General features: G+C 49.8%; 2 protein-coding genes across 4 annotated transcripts in view; one reads left to right on the top strand and one right to left on the bottom strand.

The window, feature by feature from the left end:
* The window catches only part of SYMPK (symplekin scaffold protein), a 40,944-nt gene extending 22,606 nt beyond the window's left edge, over nucleotides 1–18,338 (bottom strand). Inside the window, exons 1-9 of one of the 2 annotated variants that reach the window (XM_005664608.4) lie at nucleotides 18,265–18,338; nucleotides 12,090–12,213; nucleotides 11,884–11,949; nucleotides 10,355–10,408; nucleotides 10,187–10,260; nucleotides 6,166–6,292; nucleotides 5,343–5,592; nucleotides 3,857–4,027; nucleotides 2,389–2,628 (exon numbers count right to left, since the gene is read on the bottom strand). In XM_005664608.4, the coding sequence (XP_005664665.2) occupies nucleotides 2,389–2,628; nucleotides 3,857–4,027; nucleotides 5,343–5,592; nucleotides 6,166–6,292; nucleotides 10,187–10,260; nucleotides 10,355–10,408; nucleotides 11,884–11,949; nucleotides 12,090–12,194 (1,087 nt within the window). In that variant the 5' untranslated portion in view covers nucleotides 12,195–12,213; nucleotides 18,265–18,338. Of the gene's footprint in view, nucleotides 1–2,388; nucleotides 2,629–3,856; nucleotides 4,028–5,342; nucleotides 5,593–6,165; nucleotides 7,854–9,473; nucleotides 10,261–10,354; nucleotides 10,409–11,883; nucleotides 11,950–12,089; nucleotides 12,214–18,264 lie in introns of both variants that reach the window. The other variant, XM_084961209.1, reaches the window with a different exon arrangement.
* Nucleotides 18,339–19,178: 840 nt separating this feature from the next.
* Nucleotides 19,179–26,845, top strand: FOXA3 (forkhead box A3). Of its 2 annotated transcripts, none has more exons than XM_003127229.5 (2): nucleotides 19,179–19,383; nucleotides 25,128–26,845. In XM_003127229.5, exons 1-2 carry the CDS (start codon nucleotides 19,315–19,317, stop codon nucleotides 26,109–26,111), a joined length of 1,053 nt encoding a protein of 350 aa, XP_003127277.2. In that variant the 5' UTR covers nucleotides 19,179–19,314; the 3' UTR covers nucleotides 26,112–26,845. The 2 variants fall into 2 exon arrangements, with proteins under 2 accessions (XP_003127277.2, XP_084817341.1); XM_084961215.1 differs by lacking the exon at nucleotides 19,179–19,383 and adding an exon at nucleotides 22,340–23,640 and having other exon boundaries at nucleotides 24,323–26,845.
* The last annotated feature ends 1,122 nt before the right edge of the window (nucleotides 26,846–27,967 follow it).

A 27,967-nucleotide genomic window follows, 5' to 3' on the forward strand; every position in this document is an offset into this window, starting at 1 on the left:
GGATGCCAAGACCACCGGTTAAAGTCTGAAGAGGAGCCGGTACTTCATACAGTTTCGAGTATCAACGGCAAAAAGGGTACGTTACACTCACTTCCACCGAGAGATCAAATTCCCATCACCAGTAACGAGACAAACTGACATCATGTGCCTCCTTATAAGACACATGGGAGGTTGGGGCATCACTTCTGCTGGGTTCCTGCCCAAAGTGCAGAACCTGAATTCAATCAGGAGGCAAAAGCCAACAAACCCAATAGGAAGGACATTTTACCAAACAGCTGCTCTGGACTCTACAATGTCAAGGTCATGAAACATATGGCTGAGGATTCGATTTGGGAGACTCAAGGGCCATGACAACTAAATGCAATGTGTGATCCTCACCTTGTGATGGGTACACAGGAGTGCTTGGTACTATTCGTATAACTTACCTGCAAGTTCAAAATTATTTCCAAATCAAAAGGTTAAAGTAACAGAAAAATAAAGTTGATTGGCAAAAAATAACTTTCAGTGCATAAGCTCTTTGCCCCACCAAGCACACTACTGGGAACTTGTCCTATGACTGGACATGGAAGATTGTCACACTACAACAATCTTTACACTTAAAAAAAAAAAAAAAAAAAAAAAAAAAAAAAGGTGTTCCCATCGTGGAGGAGCAGAAACAAATCCGACTGGGAACCATGTTCCATCCCTGGCCTTGCTCAGTGGATTAAGGATTGGGCGTTGCCGTGAGCTGTGGTGTAGGTCAAAGAGGTGGGCCAGATCCTACACTGCTGTGGCTGTGGTGTAGGCTGGCAGCTACAGTTCCAATTCAACCCCTACCTGGCAACCTCCATATGGTGCAGTTGCAGCCCTAAAAAGACCAAAAAAAATACATCAAAAAGGCTGGCCTAGTTGTAACGATTCAGAATCCCTGGCCTGGGAACTTCTGCATGCCACAGGTATTGCCGCCCTCCTCCCAAAAAATACATCAAATAGAAAATCAATTTATAAATGAAACACAGGAAAGGAGAACTCTATATATATAAGGCATTTCTGAAAGAAAATAAAAGCGTTAATACTTGAGAAGTGCTTACTTTTGGGGATAGGGATAAAAGGGAAACTATTTCCTTTTTGGCTTTGCCCATGGCATGTGGGAGTTCCCATACTAGGGATCGAACCCAGCTACAGCAGTGATCGAAGCTGCTGCAGTGACAATGTCAGTTCTATAACCTGTTTTAACCCACAAGAGAACTAGAGGGAGACTATTTTCATTTCACTCTTTTCTGTATAATTTAAATAACTCATAATTACTTTTAAGAATATTATATACTTGGAGTTCCTGTCGTGGCATAGCGGAAATTAATCCAACCCTGAACCATGAAGTTGCTGGTTCGATCCCTGGCCTTGCTCAGTGGGTTAAGGATTCGGCGTTGCCATGAGCTGTGGTGTGGGTCGCAGACGTGGCTCGGATCTGGCGTTGCTGTGGCGTAGGACGGCAGCTGCAGCTCCGAATGGACCCCTAGCCTGGGAACCTCCATATACTGAGGGTGTGGCCCCAGACAAGACCAAAAAAAAAAAAAAATTCTATTCTTTTGGCCACCCCGTGGCATATGGAGTTCCCCAGCCAGGGATCAGATATGGGCAACAGGTGCAACCCCCACTGCAGCTGTGACAACTTCAGATCCTTTAACCCACTGTGCAGAGCTGGGGATCAAATACGCATCCTGGTGCTGCAGAGACACTGACTACCCTGTTGTGCCACAACGGGAACTCCCCCAAACTCCATTTTTGAGAACATTTATTAGTTGTCATTATATGTATACAATGCGATTTTTTTTTTTTTTTTTTTGTCTTTTTGCTATTTCTTGGGCCGCTCCTGCGGCATATGGAGGTTCCCAGCCTAGGGATCTAATCGGAGCTGTGGCCGCCAGCCTACGCCAGAGCCACAGCAACGCAGGATCCGAGCCGCGTCTGCAACCTACACCACAGCTCACGGCAACGCCGGATCGTTAACCCACTGAGCAAGGGCAGGGACCGAACCCGCAACCTCATGGTTCCTAGTCGGATTCGTTAACCACTGCGCCACGACGGGAACTCCCAATGCGATTTTTTTTTTTATGGCCACACCTGTGGCATATGGATGTTTTCAGGTCAGGGATCAAATCCCTGCAGCTTCAACCTACACCACAGCTGTGGCAACACTGGATCATTAACCCAATGCACCAGGCTGGAAATTGAACCTGAATCACCACAGAAACAATGCTAGATCCTTAACCCACCGTGCCACAGCAGAAACTCCCACACAATGTAATTTATAATGTAAATTAAGCTTACGGTTGCCTGTACAGAATTCAAATATGGTCAGTCCCTGCCACCTTCTCCTTCCAGGCCTGACTTGGCTCCACAGCTTACCCAGCTTCATCTTCTTGAGCGTGGAATCCGAGTCATCTCGGGGCCGCTTGCGAGCGTCCTTGCTGCTGGGCATGTTGCGGGCGATCTCCGCCTGAGGCGTGCCCAGGTCTACCAGCAGGGTGGTGATCTGAGCCTGGAACTCCAAGGAGGCTGGGTGCTTCAGCACACTCAACAGGTGCAACTTGAGGTTCTTACGCACACTGCTCACCTGAGATTTGGCCAGAGTTGGGGGCAGGTTGGCTGTGAGGAAAGTAGCAAGAGCTTTGTGTTGTGGACAGAATTCACGGGGCTCTGCCCGAGCCTTACTTCCCAAGCCCCAGCTCACACAGTGGTGACAGGCAACTCCAAAAAGTTCCTCCATTCTCAGATCTAAGATGTGGCCTTCCCCAGTATAAGCTGATACTCAAGACCTTTAGAAGTCTCCTTCAGTATTGGTCACAATAAAGAGAGACTCACCCTCCCTTTTATTAAACATAAAGTCTCATCTCCCTCCATCTGTGGTCTGGAAATTCCAATATGCTTGCCCTGGGGAAGGCTGTAATTGCCACCTGCACCTGCTGATCGTCCCAAGTGAACCGCCACCACAGTTCATCACTGGCCCCTGACAGCAGAAGGACTTTCTAATGTCTTCTAACAATCACCTTGAGAAGTGAGCCTCCCCTGTTCCAGAGCTAAAGAGGATGCCTGTAATTTTGCCTGCTCAGCATCTTCTCCCACTTCCTCAGCCAACGACACTCCCATTTTCCTTTGAGGGAACCACCCTGGCTCCATTCTCAGCCTAAGTGGGCAAGAGACTTGGGGCCAGTAAGAACACTGCAATCCCTTGGCCACTGTGACTGGTCAGAGATCAGCTCACAATGTCTTCTTGGCCAATCAGAAACAATGAGCATCAGCCCTTGGACCTTTGCTGGAATGATTGGGAAGGAACACTCTCTCCCCTGGGGTTGCCAGGCAGATGGAATGGAAGCCCAGAGCAACTGGTGGCCATATTTGCCACCCCAAGGAAAGAGGCACATGAGAGCCAAGAGATGGAGACAGGTTCATGATGTACACACACTGATAATTCACTCTAGGTTTCTCAGTTATCCCATATGCACGAAAGCAAAGAAGACAGTATAATGAATCACCACGTACCCATCAATACTTTGCTGATCTTGACACATCTATCTTCCCTGCTTTTTTAGAGGGAGAGGGGAAAAGCTGGAATTTTTTGAAGTACTTCACAGACATCAGGTCATTTCAGCCACACACACCTCAATATTAAAGCCAGCTTTGAGCCAAGTTCTGTCACATGCAACTGCCAAAAGATTTGTGTCTGATCTAGAGAATCCTTCCTTGTGTCCACCACCTACTAGACCGATGGGGAATCCCTTAGGGGCCTGCTACCTAGCTCACGTTTCCTCAGGAAAGAGGAGACGGGCCAGTGGACAAGGGAAGGGGAGGGGGAGGGGGAAAGGGGCCAACCTACCGTGCAGGGTTTCGTAGGCCTGAATCACCTCGGACATGAACATGGGCCTCTGGCGGGCAATGTTGGCGAGGGAGCCCAGGGCCGTGGTCAGGTTGATGGAGGAGATAGCGGGGTGCACCATGAACTTGAGCAGCTGCTCCAAGGCTGCCTTGCCCTCTTCCCATAGCACATCTAATGGGAGAAAAGAGAACCAGTTAGTGGGGGCCTTTCGTCCTGGCCTCCAGAGAGAGCGGCTTTTGAGGTCAAAAGGAGAAAGATCTTTATGCCTGGTTTGTTCTGAATAGCTGAAAAAACAGAAAATTTAGTGGTTGATGAGTCTGACCATAAGACTATTAACGAATATAAAAATTTAAAGATGATGCTCAAAGGATGGGCTTGCAATAGTGAAAGAGCAGAACTAATTTAACATATCCAACTATAAGGAACATGAGGGTCTCAGCTCCGCTGATGGAAAGCTCTGAATATGTGTGTGTATATACATACACAGACAAAGAGCTCAGAGTCCTCTGTACCACCACGCTCCTTGACCCGGTCACCAAAAACTAACCCTTAACATCGTTAGTGGGTATCTTTCTTGACCTTTCCTATTCAAAAACATACCGGATGCCACATTATTTAAAATAAAAAAGAGAATGTGATACAACCACACTACACTATATTGTGTAGCTTCTGAACATGGTAGGAAAAGATGTAACCTAAGATAATTTCGTTGAGCTCAAAAGGTTGTCAAACACTACATAAGAACTAATATTTGCAGAATGCTTACTCTACCAGCTGTTAACATAACAAACGCTCATGCCTATACCCTAATGTAGATGCCATAATAATAACCCCCAATTTACCAATGAAGAAACAGGCTCAGAAAGGTTAGTTGCTAAATGGTAGAGCAGAGATTCAAACACAATTCACTACACTCAGCCTTTCAGCTAAAAATAAAAAGCATGGTTCTGTCTTCTGTAAACAAAAAAGCCAACAGACGCAGACGCTATGAATATATACATATAAATACCTAACTTTGCACAGAAAAGGTCTGAGAGCAAACAATACTCTTAGCAGTAGGCGTCTCTGGGAAGCAGGACTGGGGCAGGGGCTGTTTTCTCGGTGTACCCCTCTGTATGTGTTGCTTGATACTTCAATAACGTGCATTACTGAACTCCTATAGTTTGCAGCTAGGAACACCATAAAACTAGCTAACATTTACTAAGTGCTCACATCCTCATGGACCTCATTACAAACCCGTGAAGGGGGCATCACTATCACCTCCATTTTATAAAAGGAAGACAGAGCTCAGGGAGAAGTAATGTGCCCAGGCTCACATGAGCACATGGTAAAACTGAGGTAAACCTAGTGTCAGGGCTCTTATCCACTACAACGCGCTGACTCTGGAAATCAACAACCAAAACAAGAGGGGAGGGAGAGAGGGCGAGAGGCAGAAGGAGCCAGCGCAGTGACTGACAAATGGCACTGGCTGATAAGTGGCACTCACTGTACTGGATGTAGGGATGGTCACGAGGGATGCGGTCCAGGCTGATGTCATGCTCCTGGCGTCGAGGCACCTCCGAGTCAGCCATGCGGGGCGACAGGGTGACGATAAGGCCCTCCACAAACTTGATGGCGTGGGTACGGATGCCGTCATTGTCAGAGTCCAAGAGCAGGATGATGTCCCCAGCCATGGCAGACACCATGTCCCAGCAGGCCTCCTGGAGCTCGCTGATCACCCGGGACTTCACCATCCACTGCCGGTGGGCCAGGGAGGGACGGAAAGATGTCAAGCTACCAACCGCCAACTCCACCACTACCAGAGATCCATAAATGATGACGGATACATTCCTCTGAGAAACTGGGGACAGGACTCAGTGGTGACAAAGCCAGTGGGGTCCTGCCCTCATGAGGTTCATAGGCAGTGACAACCCAGAGTGATGAAGGCTCAGACCTTAACGAAGCCAAAGGAACAACAAGGCTGACCTCACGAGATGGTGGCAGAGACTAAATGGATTCATTCATTTCATTAGCATTCATGAACATCACATCACAGCGTGGACCTGGCCGGCCCATCTTGGTCACAGAGGAGGAACTTGGGGAATGCTTGCTGAACGCATCAATGAAGATGGATGGATGGCTGGGAAGTTGGGCAAGTCCCTAACCATTAGACGTTAGATCCCCTTGCTGTCTGTTCCTAAAGATCAAGAGCACATCTTGCCCGTGAAGAATTTGATCCGACCCTGGTTTTGAACTCTGTAACTGGTGAGTCTGTAAACGAGACAAAGCTGGGATACCCTGGCGGGGTCGGGGGGGCGGGGAGCGCTTACCTGCAGGGCCACCTTGTAGAGCTGGGTCATGGTGAGGATGGCCTTCTTCACCACGTTCACATTCTCGTCTCTCAAGAGCATGTTGAGGTTTGCAATCAGTTTCAGCAGCAACTCAATGTCTCGCTTGCTGGGGGATGGAGGATAATGGGTTAAGGTCAGGATGGTCAGGTGATGGGAGCCTGTGGTCCATAAGCAAAGTGTCAGGAGCCGGAATGGAGGTGGGCACCTGTTCTGTTTGCCAGGGCAGCCGGAGGCTGAGAACAGTGCTTGGCACCTTCGGACATAGCCGGCCCCAAATACTGTCTAGGTTGGTCCTGCAACCCTTACTCTTCTGCACTATTAGGGCACTGCTGTTCACATAAGAGGCAGCAGAGCCAGACGACCATGTGAATCTGGACAAGCAACTCTCTAATTCTCATTTAGAATAGTTCCTACCTCAGGCTTGCTGTGAAAATTGTGACAACACATGTAAAGTGCTTAGAATAGTATAGGAAACATTCAACAACTATTAGCCATTATTACCTTAAAGCGCTTTGCTTTATGTAATCACCAGTTTTGTTCACTAATTTGTTTACCTAAGTCTGAGGGCTCCGAAAGCGGGGACCCTTTCCAGGCTGAGTACTAGCAGAGTCTCGGAAAGAATAAAAGGCCTTCAGTAAATATCTGTTCAGTGAATAAAGAAATTCAAGGCTATACCTAGAGCTTAGAACATGAATTTTCATAGCATGTTACAATCTGAAATTAAATATTAAGCTAATCAGCCAAAAAATATGAAACTTAACTGGTAGCTACATGAAGGCAGGAACAGTATCTGTTTTTACTCAGTGCTATATTCCTAGACCATGACATAAATACCTAAATATACCTGTTAAACAAAGAGGTTTTTTTTGCACACACAGAAGACTTACCACAGATTCTCCCAACAATAATCTACAAAAATTATGAATCGCTGTTGTATACCTGAAACTAATATATTATTGCAGATCAACAATACCTCAAAAAAAAGACAAAACTAGTGGCTACCAGTGGGAGAGGGGAGAAGGGGCAAGATAGGGGTAAGGGGATGAGGTACAAACTACTATGTATGAAATAAAAAGGCTACAAGGATGGATTGTTCAGTACAGGGAACATAGCCAATACTTACTATATTTAAATAAGAAATAATCTATAAAAAAATTTTTGAATCAGCAGCTCCAGTCATGGCTCAGCAGTTTAAAGACCTGATTTTGTCTCTGTAAGGATGTAGGTTCGGTCCCTGGCCTCACTCAGTGGGTTAGGGAATCCCACGTTGTCGCAAGCTGTGGCACAGGTTGAAGATGTGGCTCACATGCAGTGTTGCTGTGGTTGTGGCATGGCACTGGCCTGCAGCTGTAGCTCTGATTTGACCTCTAGCCCGGGAACTTTCATATGCCGCAAGTGTAGCCATAAAAAGAAAAAAAAAAGTTTGCTTTTTAGGGCTGCACCTGCAGTATATGGAAGTTCCCAGGCTAGGGGTCAAACTGGAGCTGCAGCTGCTGGCCTATACCACAGTCACAGCAATGCCAGATCCGAGTCTCATGGTAACACTGGATCCTTAACCCACTGAGCAAGGCCAGGGATCACACCAGCTGAGGCACAACAGAACTCCAGAAAGAAACAAAAAAAATTGGGGGTGGGGGGTGAATGTACAGCATATGGAAGTTCCCAGGCTAGGGGTCGAATTGGAGCTATAGCTGCCCGCCTTCACCATAGCCACAGTAACACAGGATTCAAATCACATCTGCCATCTATACCACAGCTCACGTCAACACTGGATCTGCAACCCACTGAGAGAGGCCAGGGATGGAACTTGCATCCTCATGGATACTAATCAGATTCATTTCCACTGCACCACAATGGGAACTCTGAAAAAAAAAATTTTTTTTTTTTTTGAATCACTTGATGTATACTAGAAACTAATATAATATTACAAATAAACTATGTCTCAATTTAAAAATTCTCCCAGTAAAAGGTGGAGATTGAGAATTTGAGCAAGGGTGTGAAATACCATGCATTAAAATATCAGTCCTTCCCGCTGAATAGCATTGAGAACTATGTCTAGATACTCATGTTGCAACAGAAGAAATGGTGGGGGAAAAACTGTAATTGTAATGTATACATGTAAGGATAACCTGACCCCCTTGCTGTACAGTGGGAAAATAAAATTTAATAAAAAAAAAAAAAAAAAAAAATCAGTCCTGCCATATACTGTCTGTGTGAACTTAAGAAGCTCAATTAACCTCTCTGAATCAGTTTTGTCTTCAGTTAAATGGATCAAACAACTAATTCACAGTGTTATTTTAAAGATCGAATAACAAAGCAGGTAAACTATTTAGTGCAATGCCTGACAAATAAGTAATATTTACTAATTAGGGGCTCTTTTATATCCAGACACAAAACTTCCAGTAAATGTTTAATGAACAAATGACTCAGCTTGAGTAAGTCACTTCATCATTCTGAGCCTCAGTTTCCTTTTCCAAAGCAGGAAAATAACAAAGTCTTCACTCCCAATGCTGCTGTGAGGATTACACGCATTAACGGAGAAGAGGATTTAATGCACTGCAGGGCCGAGTAAGCATTCCATGTGGTTCTACTGCGATTCAATTCTTATTCAACAAACATCTATTCAGCCCCCGAGTGAGACTGGGATACAGCCTGAAACAAAGAAAAGTCCTGCCCTCGAGAAGCCTTTATTTCTGGGGGGAAGAGAAGCACAGGGGAATTTCAATTAGTGAGAAACTAGAAAGAATAGCACAGAAAGGCGGTTCCCATTGTGGCTCAGCAGGTTACGAATCCAAATAGTATCCATGAGGATGGTTGTTCAATCCCTGGCCCAGCTCAGTGGGTTAAGGATCCAGCATTGCTGTGAGCTGTGGTGGAGGGCGCAGACACAGCTTAAATCCAGTGTTGCTGTGGCTGTGCTGTAGGCCAGCAGCTACGGCTCTGACTCGACCCCTAGCCTGGGAACTTCCATATGCTGGGGTGTGGCCCTAAAAAAGCAAAAAAAGAAAAAAAAAAAAAGAACAGCACAAACAAGATATAAAAACTGTGGCTGCTGTAGTCAGGAAGGGCTAGCTGAAGAAGTCCAGCAGGAAGTGAGGGAGCAAGCCAGGTGGCTCTGTGGGAATAAGTGCCCTTTGTAGGCACAGCAAACAGAGAAGCCGTAAACAGAATGGTGGGTTTTTTTGCATGTGTGTGTGTTTTTGATTTTTAGGGCTGCACCCACAGCATATTATTTATTTATTTATTTTGATTTTTAGGGCTACACCCACAGCATATGGAACTTCCGCAGGCTACAGGTCTAATCAGAGCTACAGCTGCTGGCCTACACCACAGCCTCAGTAACGCGAGATCTTTAACCCACTGAGCAAGGCCAGGGATCAAACCTGCAACCTCATGGTTCCTAATCAGATTCTTTTCCGCTGCACCACAATGGGAACTCCTGAATTGTTCATTTAGGAGTCCCCTTGTGGTGCAGCAGGTTCAGCATCTGTCATTGTCATTGCAGTCAGGTCACTTCTGTGGTTAGGGTTCAGCCCCTGGACCAGGAACTTTCACATGCTGCAGTTGCGGCCAAAAAAAAGACAATAATTTTATGTTATATGAACTTCAACTCAATTAAGCAAAAAAGAGAGTGCAAGCAGGTAAGCCAGACAGAAGGCCAGTGAAATCACCTAGGCAAGAGGGAACAGTGGCTTAGACCACAGCAATAGCAAGGGAAGTGGTCGAACAATGGTCAGATGCTGTTTACAACTTGAAGGTAGAGCTGATAGTCCTTACTGATGACGCAGATGTGAAGTGCAGAAGACGCAGAGGAATCATGGATAACTCTTAAGATTTCGACCTTATTAAATATCTGCTGGGGAGTCAGTGTGCATGGGAGGAAGAATGGGTCTGGGAAGCAGAGGGCAACACTCTCAGGGCAGGGCCAGGCCAAAAGCCGAAGAAGCTGACTCCAGCAGGGTGCCTCCAGGGGCTCCCTGTGCCGCCCCATGCCCCATACCATGCCTCCTCGATGAAGCCGATGACAAATTTTCGCACTTCAATCGACTTGTCTGCTTGGAAAGCGATGATCTCCTGCCAAGGTCAGGAAGAAGGTGAGTCAGCGTTGCACCAGGATCCATCCCCTTATCCCTATACCCACATCCTTTCTCTTCCATCAGTCACTTACGTCCAAGAAGTTGTCCAGCAGTGTGGGATCTTTGTTAATGATCAGTTCCTGGACCTGGAAGGAGATTGGGGACGGGGAAGAGGAACACACTTATAAAACTGAGGTCTAATCAGTGCAAATAGGAATGTGTAGAAGAAAACAGCATGTGGGGAGGCAGCAGATAAACTGAGTTCAAATCTTAGTTCAGTCACTCCTACTGTGGTGTGGGCATATAGTTTCCCCTGAGTCTCAGTTTGCTCTTCTGTAAAATGGGAATTATAAACAAAAACTTGTTGTGAGGCTTCAATAAGATGCTGGAGTTCCTGCTGTGGTGCAGTGGGATCAGTTGCATCTCTACAGTGCCAGGACACAGGTTCGAGCCCCAGCCCTGGATCTTAAAGGATCTGGCATTGCTGCTCAGATCTGATCCCCGGCCCAGGAACTCCATATGCCTCAGAGTGGCTAAATACAATAAAAAACTAAACAAATAAGAAGATGCTACAAGGCGCAGGTCCTGGTAAATAGTGAGTATGTGATAGCAAAGACAGAAGTGCTGCAAGACTCCTACCTTCCTGAGACTCATCCATCAATCCTTTCCACTCTCCTGTTTCTACTCCCCACTCAACTGCCACAATTCAGCAGGCATTTTATGACAGTAAGAACAAGAGCCTCAGGAATGTGCCTTGCCAGGCTCTTCAGAATAATCCCTTTCAAAAGACATACCCATGGAAGCTGAGTGCCAGAACAGGCCTGGCTCCTACAACCCAAGGCACTGTTGTTGAACAGCATCCCCAGCCACCCCTCGAGGGAGGCCCCATCAGGTCCCCACTCTACTGATGAGGTAGAGTTGGCTACCCAAGACCACCTACTGAGCAAGTAGAACCAGGGTTCTCACCCAAGCAACCTCACTCCCCCAAACTCTCAACGCCACCGGCCTCCTATTCTGAAGCACACCCAGCAGCCCTCAACCCCCCACATCCCCTTTTGTTTTTCTACAAGCTGTGATGCCCTCTGCACCAGACACTCTCCCTCTCTCACTTGGCTGGCTTCTGTCCTTACCTTCCAGGTCTCAGCTCAGACATCCCTCTTCCGGAAAGCCCTTCCTGACTCCCACCCATAGACCCCTTATGGGTTGCACATTCCCCTGGGCTGCTCCATCCCAGCCCTGCCCACTCTGGGTCCTCACTGTCTGGTGACCTGCGTGTCTTCCCCACTGGATGGGACTCTGACAGAGAGGAAATATGAGGGTCAACAGCACAAAACTTGTTTGGAGTTTAAATCCAGCATTCAAGTCCTAGTTCAGCTATCTCCTAACAGAGTGGGCTAATTTAAGCTCTCAAACTCCGCTTCTTTCTGTATAAAATGGGGATGAAATTACCCTGCCTCACAGAGCTTTTTCGAGAATTAAATGAGAGCATGGTTGTAGAGCAGGCATGCCCCCAAGTGCTTAAATGTGAACCTCAGTGTTGTTATCAGTGCCTCCCTTTTCATAGGTTTTCATTCCAGCTCCCCTTGTCCCGCTTAGCCCAGCATCACCCCCTTCCCCTCACCTGTTTGAGCACTGTGATCTTCGAATCATTGGTGATCAGTGCTGCCTGGTTCAGGAGATCCACTACCTGGAAGGAAGGTGAAAGGCAGGTGACAGTGCTCGCTTTGCCAGCCCAGCCCCTTTGGCACTGGGTTCTGCCACTAGGGGTGAATCACCCAAAGACAGGACCTGTGCCTCTCCACTCCAAACCCTTCTCTCCATGCTCACTCTCTCCGAGGTGGTCATGCCATCGATTCCCGGTCCCTCCTCTTGGGTGAAGAACTGTGATGCCACACTCCGGCGAGTGACGCTGTCCCCACTGCTTCCTGCCATGGCTGCTGTCCAGTACTCCCTGGAGAAGAGGTTGGATCAAGCTCTGGACCTTTACCCCACTATCCACAAAAGGGTCAACCCTCCTTTCCAGCCTGCAGGCCTTTTGAAGCCCCCACCTCCACCCCCTTTCAGCCTGGATCCCACTGTACGCATCTATGGGGTTATAATTTGCAGGAGACTGATATCTCTAGCGCAGAAGCAGTACAACGTAGAATACCAAGCCTCACCTCCAGTACTTTACACAGAGCGGGGTGACCACAAACATCTGCTGAATGACTGAACAAATGAACACACAGCAGCCACCTCACTGGTCTCAGTACTTCCTGTCTTTCCACCTGGGCTGTACTCTAGACTGGACACCAGAGCAAGCTTTCCAAAACACAGCTTTAAGGAACCCCTGTACACAGTAAGTACTCAATACATCAGAGAAGGCCTAATTAAATAAATTATGTTTCTGCAATTTTCTGGAATACCATGGAATTGTTTTTATAAAGGGGGGGTTCCCTTTGTGGCTCAGCAGGTTAAGAATCCGACTAGTATCCATGAGGATGAGGGTTCAATCCCTGGCCTCAACCAGTGGGTTAAGGTTCTGGTGTTGCCATGAGCTGTGGTGTACATAATCAGTGTGGTTTGGATCCTGCATTGCTGTGGCTCTGGTGTAGGCCAGCAGCTGCAGCTCTGATTCGACCCCTAGCCTGGGGATTTCCATGTAGGTGTGGCCCTAAAAATGAAAAAAATAAAAATTTAAAAAATTTTAGGGCGTTCCCATCATGGCGCAGTGGAAATGAATCTAACTAGGAACCATGAGGTTGCAGGTTCGATCCCTGGCCTCACTCAACAGGTCAAGGATCCGGCGTTGCCGTGAGCTGTGGTGTAGGTTGCAGTCACAGCTCAGATCCCATGTTGCTGTGGTTGTGCTGTAGGCTGGTGGCTACAGCTCCAATTAGAGCCCTAGCCTGGGAACCTCCATATGCTGCAGGCATGGCCCTAAAAAGACAAAAAGACCAAAAAAAAAAAATTTTTTTTTTTAAATTAAAGGGGGTAGGGAACTTTTGGGCATCTGTCCCAAAGTCACACTGGCAAAATTATGAAATAAGCAAGATATCAATTATAGGACTGCTCCTAAGAGCAAAAGACTATTATCTATCCAAATAAGTGTTCTCAAATAGGGATATTGGCTGAAAAACTATGATATATCCACATAATAAGATACCATGCAACTGTAAAAAGGAATGCGGAAAGGGAAAAACAGGAATGAGGAAAATATCTCCATACACTGCTAAACAGTGGGCTCTAGCAGATATTAAGTAAAAACAAGCTAAGTGAGGAGTTCCCATCGTGGCGCAGTGGTTAACGAATCCGACTAGGAACCATGAGGTTGCGGGTTCGATCCCTGGCCTCGCTCAGTGGGTTAAGGATCCAGCATTGCCGGTGAGCTGTAGTGTAGGTTGCAGACACAGCTCAGATCCTGCGTTGCTGTGGCTCTGGCGTAGGCCGGGCTACAGCTCCAATTCGACCCCTAGCCTGGGAACCTCCATATGCAGTGGGTGTGGCCCTAGAAAAGGCAAAAAGACAAAAACAAAAAAACAAAAAAAAAACCCCGCAAGCTAAATGAAGACAATGTTCATGCATGTTTCCTTTTTATAAATAAGAGAGGTGGTTCCCATTGTGGCTCAGTGGTAATGAACCCAACTACTATCCATGAGGACTTGGGTTCCATCCCGGGCCTCACTTAGTGGGTTAGGGATCCAGCATTGCCGTGAGCTGTGGTGTTGGTCACAGATACAGCTTGGATCTGGTGTTGCTGTGGCTGTGGCGCAGGCTGGCAGCAACAGCTCCAAATCCCCCTAGCCTGGGAATATGCTGCGGGTGCAGCCCTCAAAAGGAAAAAAAAGAAGAAAAAATGAAGGTAACATATCCACATATTTAAAAAAAAAAAGAAAGAAAGTAGAAAAGGGAGGAAATAGTTAAAAAAAAAAAAGATGGATCTCAATGTATTATCAGGAAAAGATGACAATGACAACCTGACACATCACAGGAAAATGTATACAATTCAACCAACTTTGGCCAAGTTTGTGTCTGTAACCCAGAATAACCTGAGGCAAAAAACTGGGTGTCAGCTGCCTCTTCTGTAATACAGGGATGGTAACAGTGTTTACCTCCCAGGACTATTCTGAGGAGGAGTTAGTATACATAGTAAACATGAGATAAGTACAGCTACTATTTTTATTGACCTAAAGGCTACTGCATAAGCAGTAAATAATCTGAGGAAGGTGAAAAAGATGCTTTCTATTTATTTATTTGTCTTTTGTCTTTTTAGGGCCACACCCGCAGCATTTGGATATTCTCAGGCTAGGGGTCGAATTGGAGCTATAGCTGCCAGCCTACACCACAGCCACAGCTACGATGGATCCTTAACCCACTGAATGAGGCCCAGGATCGAACCCGAAACCTCATGGTTCCTAGTTGGATTCGTTTCCTCTGCGCTATAAGGGGAACTTCAAAAGATGCATCTTTTAAAAGAAACACAATATGCTGTACAGAGTAGTTAATTCAAAAGGTATCTGCTGAATGAACACACCAGTGTCCTTTCCAGTCTCCGTGCAGCCTATCACGGCCACATCTCACTTAGTCAAAGCCTAGACTTTATGTGATCTGGCCCCTCCTATCTCTGCCCTCATTTCTCTCTGCTCTCCCTCCTTATTTCCTTCAGGTCTCAACTCAAATATCCCAGCAGTGAGGTCTTCTCTGACCATCCTATTTCAAACTGCAATTTCCTCTCCCTCTCCATCTGTGTCACTTTGTTTTTCTCCATGGCATTTATTATCATCAACACAAACATGTTTATAGGTTCTCAGAGATTTGTGTGTATGTGTTGTGTGTTCACTTTCTCTAGCCCCAGCATGGAACACTGCTTGGCATCTAGTAAGTGTTCAAGAAAAATCTGCTGAGCAAATGCCAAAGGGCTTCAACCATCACTGGGCTTGGTTAGTATCCCTACCTTTTGGCTCTAAAATGCGTGGGGAAAAACAAAAGAAAGAAAAACAGGTAATACTTATTGAACATTTAAAATGCGCTGGGCACAATTCTAATACATATTAATTTATTTAAACCCACAACACCAACTCTGTGAGGTAGGCACTCTTTTTTTTTTTTTTTGGTCTTTTTAGGGCCACTCCTATGGCATACAGATGTTCCCAGGCTAGGGGTCCAGCAGGAGCTGTAGCTGCTGGCCTATACCACAGCCACAGCAACAGGGGATCCGAACGACATCTGTGACCTACACCACAGCTCAGAGCAACACCAGCTTCTTAACCCACTGAACAGGGACAGGGATTGAACCTGAGTCCTCATGGATACCAGTCGGGTTCATTACTGCTTAGTCAGAATGGGAACTCCTGAGGTAGATACTATTTTTTTTTTTTTTGTCTTTTTTTTTTTTTGCTATTTCTTGGGCCGCTCCCGCGGCATATGGAGGTTCCCAGGCTAGGGGTCGAATCGGAGCTGTAGCCACTGGCCTACACCAGAGCCACAGCAACGTGGGATCCGAGCCACGTCTGTAACCTACACCACAGCTCACGGCAACGCCGGATCGTTAACCCACTGAGCAAGGCCAGGGACCGAACCCACAACCTCATGGTTCCTAGTCGGATTCGTTAACCACTGCGCCACGACAGGAACTCCTAGATACTATTTTTTAATTGTTTATTTATTTTGTCTTTTTAGGGCTGCACCCACAGCACATGGAGGTTCCCAGGCTTGGGGTCTAATCAGAACTGTAGCTGCTGGCCTCGGCCACAGCCACAGCAACACCAGATCCAAGCTGCATCTGAGACCTATACCGCAGCTTACAGCAACGCCAGATCCTTAACCCACTGAGCAAGGCCAGGGATCGCACCCACAAACTCATGGTTCCTAGTCGGATTCTTTTCTGCCGTGCCACAACAGTAACTCCTGGGAACTCCCTATTTTTAATCTCCATTTTACAGATGAGGAAATTTGAAATTCAAGTAGGTAAAGTCACTTGATCAAAGGCTCACGACTTGTAAGATGCAGACCTAATGGGGTGGCTGCAGAATCTAGCCTTCTCACCACTGTGCTGGACTGCTTCTATAAAAAGAACTGCTTCCCCACCCCAGGTCTGTTCATGCAAGTCAAACGGTATGGCCACCCAATAATCCAGTATCTGCTGCTCCCCATCAGAACATAATGAACCTTTTTACTTTGAACCTTTCCACTCTTTTCAAGATGAGACTACATGGATCCACCCAAACTTTTTACCGTGTCTTTCCTCTTCCACTTTTTGTTTTTTTTTTTCCCCAAAACGTATGCACATATTTCCTTTTCTTTCTTTTTTTTCTTCTTTTTCTTTTTACACCCACTGCATATGGAAGTTCTCTGGCCAGAGGTCAAATTGGAGCCACAGCCATGGCAACACGGGATCCAAGGGATCCAAGGGGCATCTGCGACCTCCACGGCAGCTTACTCCAACATCCTTAACCCGGGATCCTTAACCCATTGAGCGAGGCCAGGGATGGAAGCTACACCCTCAAGGTCAAGGTCAGGTCCTAACCTGCTGAGCCATAACCAGAACTCCCTCCCCTCATTCCTTTTTCTTTCTTTCTTTCGTTTTCTTTTTCTTTTTTGCTGTTTAGGGACGCATCCACTGCATGTGGAAATTCCCAGGTTAGGGGTTGAATTGGAGCTGCAGCTGCCAGCCTATGCCACAGTCACAGCAACACCAGATCCAAGCCATTTCTGCGATCTACACCACAGCTCACAGCAACGCTGGATCCTTAATCCACTGAACGAGGCTAGGGTCAAACCAGCATCCTCGTGTACCCTGGTCGCGATCATTAACCGCTGAGCCACAAAGATAACTCCCCCTCATTTATTTTTAACAGTTGCATAATATTTTATTATGTGACTGCTCACTGCCCCCCAACCCCGCCAGTCTCCCTACTAAAGAACATCTGCGGTGGTTGTAGTCTTTTGCTACTACCAACAAACATTTCTTCCTCTTCCGGATCTCTGGAGCACTTTTTTTTTTTTTTTTTTTTTTTTTTTTTTTGCTTTTTAGGGCCGCACCTGCAGCAAATGTAAGTTCCCAGGCTAGGGGTAAAATCAGAGCTGCAGCTGCCAGCCTACACCATAGCCACAGCAACGCTGGATCCAAGCTGTGTCTGATCTATGCTGCAGCTTCCAGCAATGCTTGCCTCAACCCACAGGGCGAGCCCAGGGATCGAACCCGCATCCTCACGGATACTAGGTGGGTTTGTAACCCGCTGAGCCACAACAGGAACTCCCCCGCGTATTCCTTAGGGAGTCCAGTAGGAAGTCCCACTGCCCTACTCCCACCCGGGCGTATGACCACTCCTCTCATACACAGAGTGGTCCCATGACTATCTTTCATTCATTCAACGAACATTAACTGAGCATTTTTAGCGTAACCGTGCTGTGCTGGGAACACGGCGGTGACCAACACACACCCAGTCCCTGCCCCCGTGGAATTCGTGGTCACAGACAGAACTAACGAGCCACACAAATAAAGGCCCAATAACAAACGAGACCCCAAATGACTGAAAGGAAAGGAACAGGGACCCATGAGAGCATAAAACAGGCGGACTGCGGAACGGAGGGCGGGAAAGGAGGGCTTGGTAGAGGAAGTGACGTTGGTACGGAGACCCAAAAGATGAATGGGAGTTAGCCTGGCGGAATGAGTAAAAGGGATGTTGAGACAGAGGGGACTGCATGTGCAAAAAGCCTGAGGCGGGAAGGCGTACGGCGAGTGTGCGGAACCGAGAGGCCAGAGCAGGTGTGCAAAGTGAGGAACCAGCAAAGAGGCAGAGCCGCGGCCCGCGGGGCGTACGCGCCTTGGGGGCCACGTTGGAACTTTGCCCTGAGGGCACTAAGCAGCCACGGGAGGGTCCTGAGCCGGGGAAGACACTGCGGTCCCGAGAGTCACTGCTTCCCTCTCCTCTCAGCGTCCCCATTGCCCCCGACAGCGCTTCTGCCCTTTCAGCGTTCTTTCTCCCTTCGTCCCCGGGCCCCCACGCCACCCCCCGCTCACCACGGCTCGGGCCTCCGTCCCCCTCGCGCCCCCTCAGCAGCGCCTCTTCCCAGACGCCGCCGCCGCCATCTTCCGCTCGCCGCCGTGACACTGCGCACGCGTCCCGCACGCAGAGTCGCTGGGAATTGGAGTCCACTCTGCGGCCGGACTCCGCCCCTACTTTCTGCCGCGCCAGCGGCCTTCCTACTACGCCCTTCATTTCCGGCTTTGGGGCGCCAAGCCTTCTGGGAAATATAGTCCTTTGACGGGGGCTGGACGGAAAGGGAGATAGAGGCTTCTGGGAAATGGAGTTCTCAGTGGTTCTGGGTCCCTGGACGGCTGCTGTTAGAGAGAGCGGAGAGTCCCGGAAGCGAAGCTCCTAGGTGTTGGAAGTGGTCTGTTGCCCTAGTGAGATATGAGCAGAGGCCCCGATCCCCTCCACCTTTGGTCTTGGCCATTTACACGGTCTGCAACATTTCCGGCGATCAGTAGCTTCAGTCTTCCAGTCCGTCGAATGAGAAATGTGATTTCGAGGATCACTTACTGTCCTTAGAGGAACACATGGGGATCTCTGGAGACCACTTCGCCTCTAAGCGCCCTTTCTTTCGCAGCAGACATGCTGGTCTCTGGCTGTTCGCTGGCTCCGGTCGAGATGGGTAGAAGGGTGGGGCCCTAGAGTTCTGCCCTCGAGGCTGTTATTACTGTCAGAAGTATCTCCCATCTGTAGCTCCCTCGCTCTTCAGCCATCTCCAGCTCTCACGTCCCCGGGCTGCGGCTCCCGGCGCCTGAGGTCTGTCTCCTCGCAATCCCGCAGGGGGCGCCCCAGTACGGGCACACCGCCCTCGGGGAGGCGGGAGGGGAGCCCAGGGCGGGCAAGGGCGGGTGGGGGGAGCGGTTGTCTCGACTATAAAGCGCGGCCGCCTCCCGCGGCGCCCGGGACGGCTGGGACCCTGGGCGGTCGGACGGACCGGCGCCGGTCAGGACTCGGGCCGTGCCGGCTGAGGGATCCGAAGCGCCGCTGCGATCCCCCCGGGGCCGGAGCAGGGGCGGGTGGGGGCGCAGGCCCGGGGGATGCTGGGCTCGGTGAAGATGGAGGCCCATGACCTGGCCGAGTGGAGCTACTATCCGGAGGCGGGCGAGGTGTGTCCTCGGGGATGGCGGAGCGGGAAGTGGGGGGCGGGGGGAGGAATCAGGGTGCGGATCTAAATGGGGGGCAAGGACTGGGGTATGGACTCAGATGGGGGCCCCGACTGGAACTGGGGAGCAGAGGAACTGGAGACACGAAGACCAGGTGTGCAGGAGTCAAGAAAGGGGGACAATGCATGAGAGCGCGGCTTAGGCAGTCTAGTAGGAGTGAGGGCTTAAAAGAGAGTCAAGAAGATTTAGGCAAGGGTCAAGTCATAGTTTAAACGTGAGAGCTGGGTGTCAGGGACCTAAAGTCCGAGGAATTAAAGTGAACAAACCAAAGATAAGACTCAGAGCTGGGGGATTAGGAAATGGGGTCCAGAATTGGGGGAAAAGGTAGGGACTAAGAGATGGGAGGTGGAGGGAGGTCACCATTAAGGGAAGTCTGAACTGAGAGCTCAGGGTTAAAGTTCAATGTTAAAAATGGGGGTTCTGGGGTAGAAATAAGAATTGGGGTTCCAGGATAAGGATTGGGGCTGCCATCTGCTTTAAAGTGAGACGTAGGAGTTGGGGCTCAGATAAAGAGATGAAAATGCTTAGAGATGAAGCTTGGTTTGGAGAGTGAGAAATAACAGGTGATTTAGGAACTGGGGCTCAGTTAGAGACAGAAGGGGTCAGAGTTGGGATCCTGAGAGCAGGGGATGTGGCAAGAGCATTGGCGGCAAAGGGGGGTAACACTCCCCCATCCCTAATCATGACCCTCACCCCTCCCAGCTGAACTTCAGAGGTTTAATTGTTATTAGAGACCCTCAGCAGGGATTCTCCTTGTTGGGAGTCTGGAGGGTTTCAGATTTCACACCCCCCACCCCATCTTCCAGCAATCTCCACTAATTGCTAATGTCCTCACCAGTCCCACCTCTGACCAGACTTCCCTGGAGTAGGGAGCAGGGGTGTATCTTAAGTTCCTCGCCCCGGGGAATGGCGAAGCCTTCCCCGGTCTAACTCCCATTCCTCTCGCTGCAAGGACTCCTTCTCCTTAGCTCACTCTCTCTCTGGTCAACCTGATGTATGTATGTGTGTGTGAGGCAGGGGGGGAGCCCTAGTCAGAGGGTTATGGGGATCTGGATACTTGGGTTTCTAACCTGGAAGGAAACTGTAGGCTCAAAGTCGGGTGTGGGACTTGAATAGTTGAGTCTCCAAAGAGACTAAGATCTAGGGTTTCCAGGGGCCCCAGCGTGTCTAAGTCCTGGGTCTGGGGTTTGAAGCTGTAGGGTGGGACTCCTGGCTACCCAGGCCTGCGGACCTTGGCATGGTGCCCAGGAGGGGCCAGACCTGGGGCTGAGGAGGTGTGAGGTGCACGTGGGGTGGGGCAGGGAAGGGATCGGAAAGGTTGAGAAGTGGAGGCAGGGTGGCTGGAGATGTCAGTTGCATGTGGGGGAAGGCAGAGACCGGGTTGGAGGTGGACGCTCCCAGGTAGTGGGGGATCCCAGCTGAACCCCCACCCCACCCGGGATAGTTCACAGTCTGGGGACATGATTTAAGGGTACCGACCACAAATCAATCTTTGGGGGACATACCTTAGTAAGTAAACTGGGGGGGGTGGTCTGGGCTAAAGGAGTCATTATTTGGGGCACAGTCTGAAGTTTAGGGGACAAGTTGTATGGAAGTTGTCTCTGAAATGGAGGAACAGTCTAGAGATGGTCAGCACTTGGGGGCATATTTTGGAAGAGTTGACGCATGGGGGGCAGGAAATGGAAATACACCGTCTGAAGGTTTCCTCAGCTTTCCCATCAGAGGAACCATGTCCCCCACCTCCACCCCTGTCACAACAGTGCAGGGAGAAAAGTACTCACCTGGCGACTGAGAACTGAGGGGGCCCCCAACCTGCTTCTCGCCCACCACAGCCCCCTCCCAGGGTGATGTTGACCCCCCAGGCTGGCTCCCTGTCTGGAAGGAAATTGGCAAGTTCTCTCTAAGGCGTCAGCTTCTCACAGATCAGCTGGTCCAACTGCTTCCCCATTTTCGAGATGGAAAACCTAAAATCTTGGAGCCTGGGGTCTGCAAGACCCCACATGAAGTCTTAGGCCAGGACTGGGATTCGAAACTAGGCTTCTGGCTTCACACTGCCTCCCTCTGCTCCCCGTCACACCCTCCTTCGGAGACAATAAGGAAATGAAAGAGGAGAAATTCCAGCCTCCTGGGGTGGGGGTGCAGGTCCCCTGAGGGCTTCCCCCAATCTCAGCCCCGCCCTCGCAGAGGAGATCCGGCTCAGACCCGGACACTGGGGGTTCATCCCAGCCCTGGGGCATGTGAAAGCCTATGGTGGATTAGGGCAACAGCTATGCTTGAGGTCAGACCTCAAGGAGGACTTCCGGGTGGGTGGGGAGCCAGAGGAGGAGGGCTCTGGGGTCCCAGTCTGTCTTTGATCTGATTGAGGTGGAGAAATGGAGGGGGTGGTAGAGGGATTTAGGAACTCTCTGTGGATCCCCCTGAGCCCATCACCATCTCCCCTCTCTCTGAGGGACCCTCTTCCCTTACTCTTGGGGAGGGGCCAGAACCAGCCAACCAGCGGGGGGAGACCAGTGCAGGGGGGAAGGGAGCAGTTGGGGCTCCAATTTCAAGGTGAGACTTCTGGGGAGGTGGTGATGCTGAGGGAAGGAGGCAGAGAGATGCAAAGATGTCCTGAAAGAGAAAGATAGATGGAGGTGGCGGGAGAGAGCCAAGGAAGGGAAAAAAAGAGATGTGAGAGGTGGGGGGGGGATGGGGAGAGAGAGATAGGGTTTGGGGAGAGTTATGAGGAAAGCAAGGCAGAAGAGGGAGAGAAAGAGATGGAGGAGAGAGAGATGGGAGAGATAAAGGGAGAGAGCGTGGGGAGGGGAGAGGGAGAGGGAGGGAGGTGGACAGGTACACACGGAGCCAGCAGGGAGATTCAGAGCCAGGAGTAAAGAGCTTCCTGAGCAGACACGGGAAAGAGAGGGAGCACTTTCTTTATTGGATCTCAGACCGGGGTTGGTTACCTCCTGTCCCTGACTCCCCAAGTGACCCTGGCAACTCCCTTTTCCCTCCGGACCTTTGGATGTGCAGACACTTTAGTGACAAGGGGATGAGACGGGACACACTAACTCATAGGAGAGGTGGTTCCCATCACAGCTATAGTAGCATCCCCCATCCCCGGTGCTATGGGACACCCCTCCAGGGAGAGGGACCAAGGCAGATAGGCAGATGGAGGATCAACAGACAAAGGATGGAAGACAGTGTTATAAAAGGGGTAAATACACACAGAAAGAGAGAGATCGCCATTCACCAGGCTTCCTATTTTCCTTGCCAATCTTGTCCACTTCCTGCTAGACTGACAGCTCCATGAAGGCAGGCATTTTGGTCTGTCCTGCTCACTGCTTTTAGAGCTTGATCCAGAACACTTCTGGAGCCAGGCTGCCTGGATTCAGAATCCCAGTTCGGCCCCTTCTTTGCTGTGTGACCCCCGGACAACCTCTCTGGGCCTCAGCTTCCTCAGCTGTAGAATGAGTGGGTTTTTGTTGTTGTTGTTGTTTTTGTGTTTGTCTTTTTGCCTTTTCTTGGGCCGCTCCCGCGGCACATGGAAGCTCCCAGGCTAGGGGTCGAATCGGAGCTACAGCTGCCAGCCTACGCCAGAGCCATAGCAACGCGGGATCCAAGCTGCGTTTGCAACCTACACCACAGCTCACAACAACACGGGATCCTTAACCCTCTGAGCAAGGCCAGGGACCAAACCCGCAACCTCATGGTTCCTAGTCGGATTCATTAACCACTGCGCCACAATGGGAACTCCTAGAATGAGTGTTAGGATAGCGCTTCCCCCATAGTGTGATTGTAAGGATGAAAGCACACCTGTCTTGTGAGGTGCTTGGAGCAGTGCCAGGCTCAGAGTAGGTGGTCAATAAATATTGAATATTTGAGAGGCCCTGTAGTTTCTTATAAAGACCTAGAAAATCAACCGTGTTCAACGGAGCTAAGATGCACATTTTTTCCCCCATTTGAACATTTCTAAAAATGGAATGGGTCTTACAGTCACTGGTGTCTAGAGATTATAACTGATAGTTTTTTTTGCCCATTCTTATTGATAATTAATTCTGCAGCTTACAAAGTGATGCTTTAGGTTTGATGATATATAATAAAGAAATGACATATATTAGGTTGAAATATGTGATTTCTTATTTTCAAATGTTTTTGACCTATAAAAACTGTGATTTTATAACCTAAAAGATTTTCTTATACAAACCTAAAAGATTGGGAGTTCCCGTCATGGCTCAATGGTTAACGAATCTGACTAGTATCCATGAGGATGCAGGTTCAATCCCTGACCTCACTCAGAGGGTTAACGATCTGGTGTTGCCGTGAGCTGTGGTGTAGGTCGAAGACTCAGTTCGGATCTGGCGTTGTTGTGGCTCTGGTGTAGGCCGGTGGCTACAGCTCCGATTCACCCCCTAGCCTGGGACCCTCCATATACCACAGGTGTGGCCCTAGAAAAGACCAAAAAAAAAAAAAAAAAAAAAAAAGATTGACTGAAAGTACAAATATAAATTCCATTATTAGATAACCAGCAGTTCACAACTATTATTATTACTTTTAGTCTCAGGACCTCCTTACACTCTTTTTTTTTTTTTTTTTTTTTTGTCTTTTTTTGCCATTTCTTGGGCCGCTCCCGTGGCATATGGAGGTTCCCAGGCTAGGGGTCCAATCGGAGCCGTAGCCGCTGGCCTACACCAGAGCCACAGCAACATGGGATCCAAGCCGCGTCTGCGACCTACACCACAGCTCACCGCAACGCCAGATCCTTAACCCACTGAGCGAGGCCAGGGACCAAACCCGCAACCTCATGGTTCCTAGTCGGATTCGTTAACCACTGAGCCACGACGGGAACTCCCTCCTTACACTCTTAAAATTATTTAGGATCTCAAACAGTTTTTGTCAATAGGAATTCGATTTATCAATAGTTACCACATTTGGAGTTCCCGTCGTGGGTCAGTGGTTGGTGGGTCAGTGGTAGGCTGGTGGCTACAGCTCCGATTAGACCCCTAGCCAGGGAACCTCCATATGCCACAGGAGCAGCCCGAGAAAATGGCAAAAAGACCAAAAAAAAAAAAAAAAAAAAGTTAACATATTAGAAATTACAACTGAGAAATTTTTAAAATATGGATTAATTCATTTTAAAACAGCAGTATGTTAGTATAAGCAATGCATTTCTACTAAAATAACCATATTTCAAAGCATGTAGTATAAAGAGTGGCCTAGTGAGGTTTTTGCAGATGTCTTTAGTATCTGGTTCCACAGCAGACAGCAGGATTTTCATAGCTGCTTCTACATTTGGTCTGTTGCAATATCACATGTCATGTGCCCTCTGGAAAACTCCACTGTCCGCTCATGAGAGAAAGAGAGTGAAAAAGGCTAGTCCTATATGAAAAGCGTTTTGACATTACAGATGCCCTACAAGGGTCTCGGAGACTCCCCAAAAGGGTCTCGGAGACTCCCCAAGGTGCCCTGAGCCACACTTGAGAACCATTTAAAGCCTGAGCTCCAACATGGAAGCGAGGGGAGGAGGGCAAGAGGAGGGGAAAGAGAGAGAAACTTCCACAGACAGGTGTCTGCAGAGGTGAGGATGGAAGGGACTCGTGGGGGAGGCAAGACAGACAGCGAGCAGGACACATGATGGATCCAACACCCCTTTGTCTACCAGCCAAGTGGAGACTCACCACCTGCCGTCTTTCCTTCTCTGCCTGCAGGTCTATTCTCCGGTGACCCCAGTACCCACCATGGCCCCCCTCAACTCCTACATGACCTTGAACCCTCTGAGCTCTCCCTACCCCCCTGGGGGGCTCCCTGCCTCTCCACTGCCCACAGGACCCCTGGCACCCCCGGCCCCCACAGCACCCCTGGGACCCACCTTCCCAGGCCTGGGTGCTAGCAGTGGTGGAGGCAGCAGCTCAGGGTACGGAGGCCCCGGATCGGGGCTGGTGCACGGGAATGAGATGCCGAAAGGGTACCGGCGGCCCCTGGCACACGCCAAGCCACCGTATTCCTACATCTCGCTCATCACCATGGCCATCCAGCAGGCGCCCGGCAAGATGCTGACCTTGAGCGAGATCTACCAGTGGATCATGGACCTCTTCCCCTACTACCGGGAGAACCAGCAGCGCTGGCAGAACTCTATCCGCCACTCGCTCTCTTTCAACGACTGCTTCGTCAAGGTGGCGCGCTCCCCAGACAAGCCGGGCAAGGGCTCCTACTGGGCCCTGCACCCCAGCTCAGGTAACATGTTTGAGAACGGCTGCTACCTGCGCCGCCAGAAGCGCTTCAAGCTGGAGGAGAAGGTGAAGAAAGGGGGAGGCGGGACCTCCGCCTCCAGGAACAGTGCGGGCTCTGCCTCCTCCACCAGCACCCCTGCTGCCCCCGTCACCTCCCCCCCGAAGCCCCAGCCTCCCCCTGCCGAGCCTGAGGCCCAGAGTGCCGAAGATGTGGGGGCTCTGGACTGTGGCTCACCCCCTTCCTCCACACCCTATTTCTCTGGCCTGGATCTCCCCGGGGAGCTGAAGCTGGATGCACCCTACAACTTCAACCACCCCTTCTCCATCAACAACCTGATGTCGGAGCAGACGCCAGCACCTCCCAAGCTGGACGTGGGGTTCGGGGGCTATGGGGCAGAGGGGGGCGAGCCTGGGGTCTACTACCAGGGCCTCTATTCCCGCTCTCTGCTTAACGCATCCTAGCAGGGGGGCAGGAGCGTGGTGGGTGGGGTATGGCCGAAACTCACACCATTAAGCTCTTGGGGCCTGATCCTCCGGGGACAGTTTGCTTGTCCCATCAGTTAACACCTTGGTTGGTCTATTACTTACTGTGGTGACTACCATCTCTGTGGGCATCCCCTGGGTACTGTGATAACTGCCACTGACACGTTGGTGGGCCCACTGGGTACTGTAGAGTCTGCCATGTTGATTGATGTTATCAGTTGGCCTATTGGGTGCTCCAGCGGCCGCCATCTGGGATGACATCTTGGTTGACCCTTTGGGTACAGTTCTGACACTATTTTAGTTGCGTTTTCTTTGGCCCAGTGGGTGCTGTGATCACTTCTCTGTTGGTGACTTCTTGGCATGGTAGGTGCCGTATTGGCTACCATCCTCCATAATACTGTTTTTGGCCCATTGGGTGCTATGATGGCACCACCTGGACTCTGACATAACCGGTGTGCCACTGGGCATCCATCATGATGGCCACCACGGCCCCTGCGTTGGCCATGCCATCACCATCTCCGGTGCGAGCTGAGTGAGGGGCGGAGATGAGGATACTCCTTGGTTTTTCTCCTGGAGCCCATCCCCCCTCTGGTCCTGGAGAAACCAGAAAGGACTGGGTAGGGTGTGGGGAATTTCTACTGAAGTCTGGTTCTTGCCTGGGAAGCGGGATACTGGCTGTGTTTGACCATTAAAGGCACCACTTCTGCCTCTTATTGAATGTCACTTTTCCTTGGCGAATGGGCCCCGCGAGGCTTGAACACCTAAACTGCTGTTGGCTGTCCCCTCTCCTTCCTGCCCCGGAGAACAGGCTGCCTCTGGGGGGAGGGCCGGGGAAGGCATCGACCTGACCTTTGGCTCTTTGCTGTCCCTGACCCCAAGGACAGTTTGTTCACAGATAGCAGCCCCCGCGGCAATGGGGCCAGGGCAGCAGGAGGAGGTGGCTTTGCAGTGACCAAGGCCACCTCCCCACCCCCACTCTCCAACACACACCTCCAGCTCTGAGGCTTAGGGAGCCCAGGGGCTGCTCAATTTTGGGTTAAGCTGCAGAGGAGGAGAAGGGACAAAGTGCTAATTGAAAGAGAGGTGTGCACACGCGCACATGCGTGCCTGGGCTTCTGTGGGTCATAGGCTATCACTACCGCCACTGGGGTCCCCGTGATCTGCTGCAGGGTGTTATGCGTTGTTTGTCTCCCTCAGTTGTAAGTTTGTGTGTCTGTTCATCCGCTGGGTGTGTGCTCACTCTGGGTGTCTCCGAATACCAGACTCACATGCGTGCACCTTTGTTGTTTTGTGTGTCTGGTTCCCTTACACACCTGTCCCTGGGGCCCTCTGGATCTCACCCTGATGGATGTGTGTCTCCGTATGTCTGTCTGCCTATCTGCTCCCTCAAAGAGCCGCTGGGTGACTCTGTCGGTGTTGTGGGTCATTGTGTGTTTCGCTGGCATCTCTGTGACTCAGATTTGCCTCTGTCCATTTTTTAAAAGAGTATGTCCGGGAATTCCTGCTGTGGCTCAGTGGTAACGAACCTGACTAGTATCCATGAGGACCCAGGTTTGATCCCTGGCCTCACTCAGTGGGTTAAGGATCCGGCGTTGCCAGAAGCTGCGGTGTAGGTCACAGACATGGCTCAGATCCTCGTTGCTGTGGCTGTGGTGTAGGCCAGCAGCTGCAGCTCCAAATCGACCCCTGGCCTAGGAAACTCCATATGCCATGGGTTTGGCGCTAAAAAAAAAAAAAAAAAAAAGTGTGTTCAGATTTGTGTCTCATGCCTGCCTTTGCTGTGCACCTGTCCCTGTTGCGCATGTGTGTGAGCATGTGTGTGCTGGCCCTGGTGA

Source organism: Sus scrofa, chromosome 6 (genome assembly GCF_054392235.1).
Source record: "Sus scrofa isolate SSC_HxYL_T2T_F1_AM1 chromosome 6, Sscrofa_HxYL_maternal_Yorkshire_Landrace_v2.0, whole genome shotgun sequence".
NCBI classification, from domain to species: Eukaryota; Metazoa; Chordata; class Mammalia; order Artiodactyla; family Suidae; genus Sus; species Sus scrofa.

What these genes read in the sequence shown, in the direction of transcription:
- FOXA3 (XM_003127229.5), top strand. Translation starts at nt 19,315, where the DNA reads ATGCTGGGCTCGGTGAAGATGGAGGCCCATGACCTGGCCGAGTGGAGC. An exon ending in ACTATCCGGAGGCGGGCGAG is followed by an intron (nt 19,384 to 25,127) that starts GTGTGTCCTCGG and finishes CTCTGCCTGCAG; the next exon opens with GTCTATTCTCCGGTGACCCC.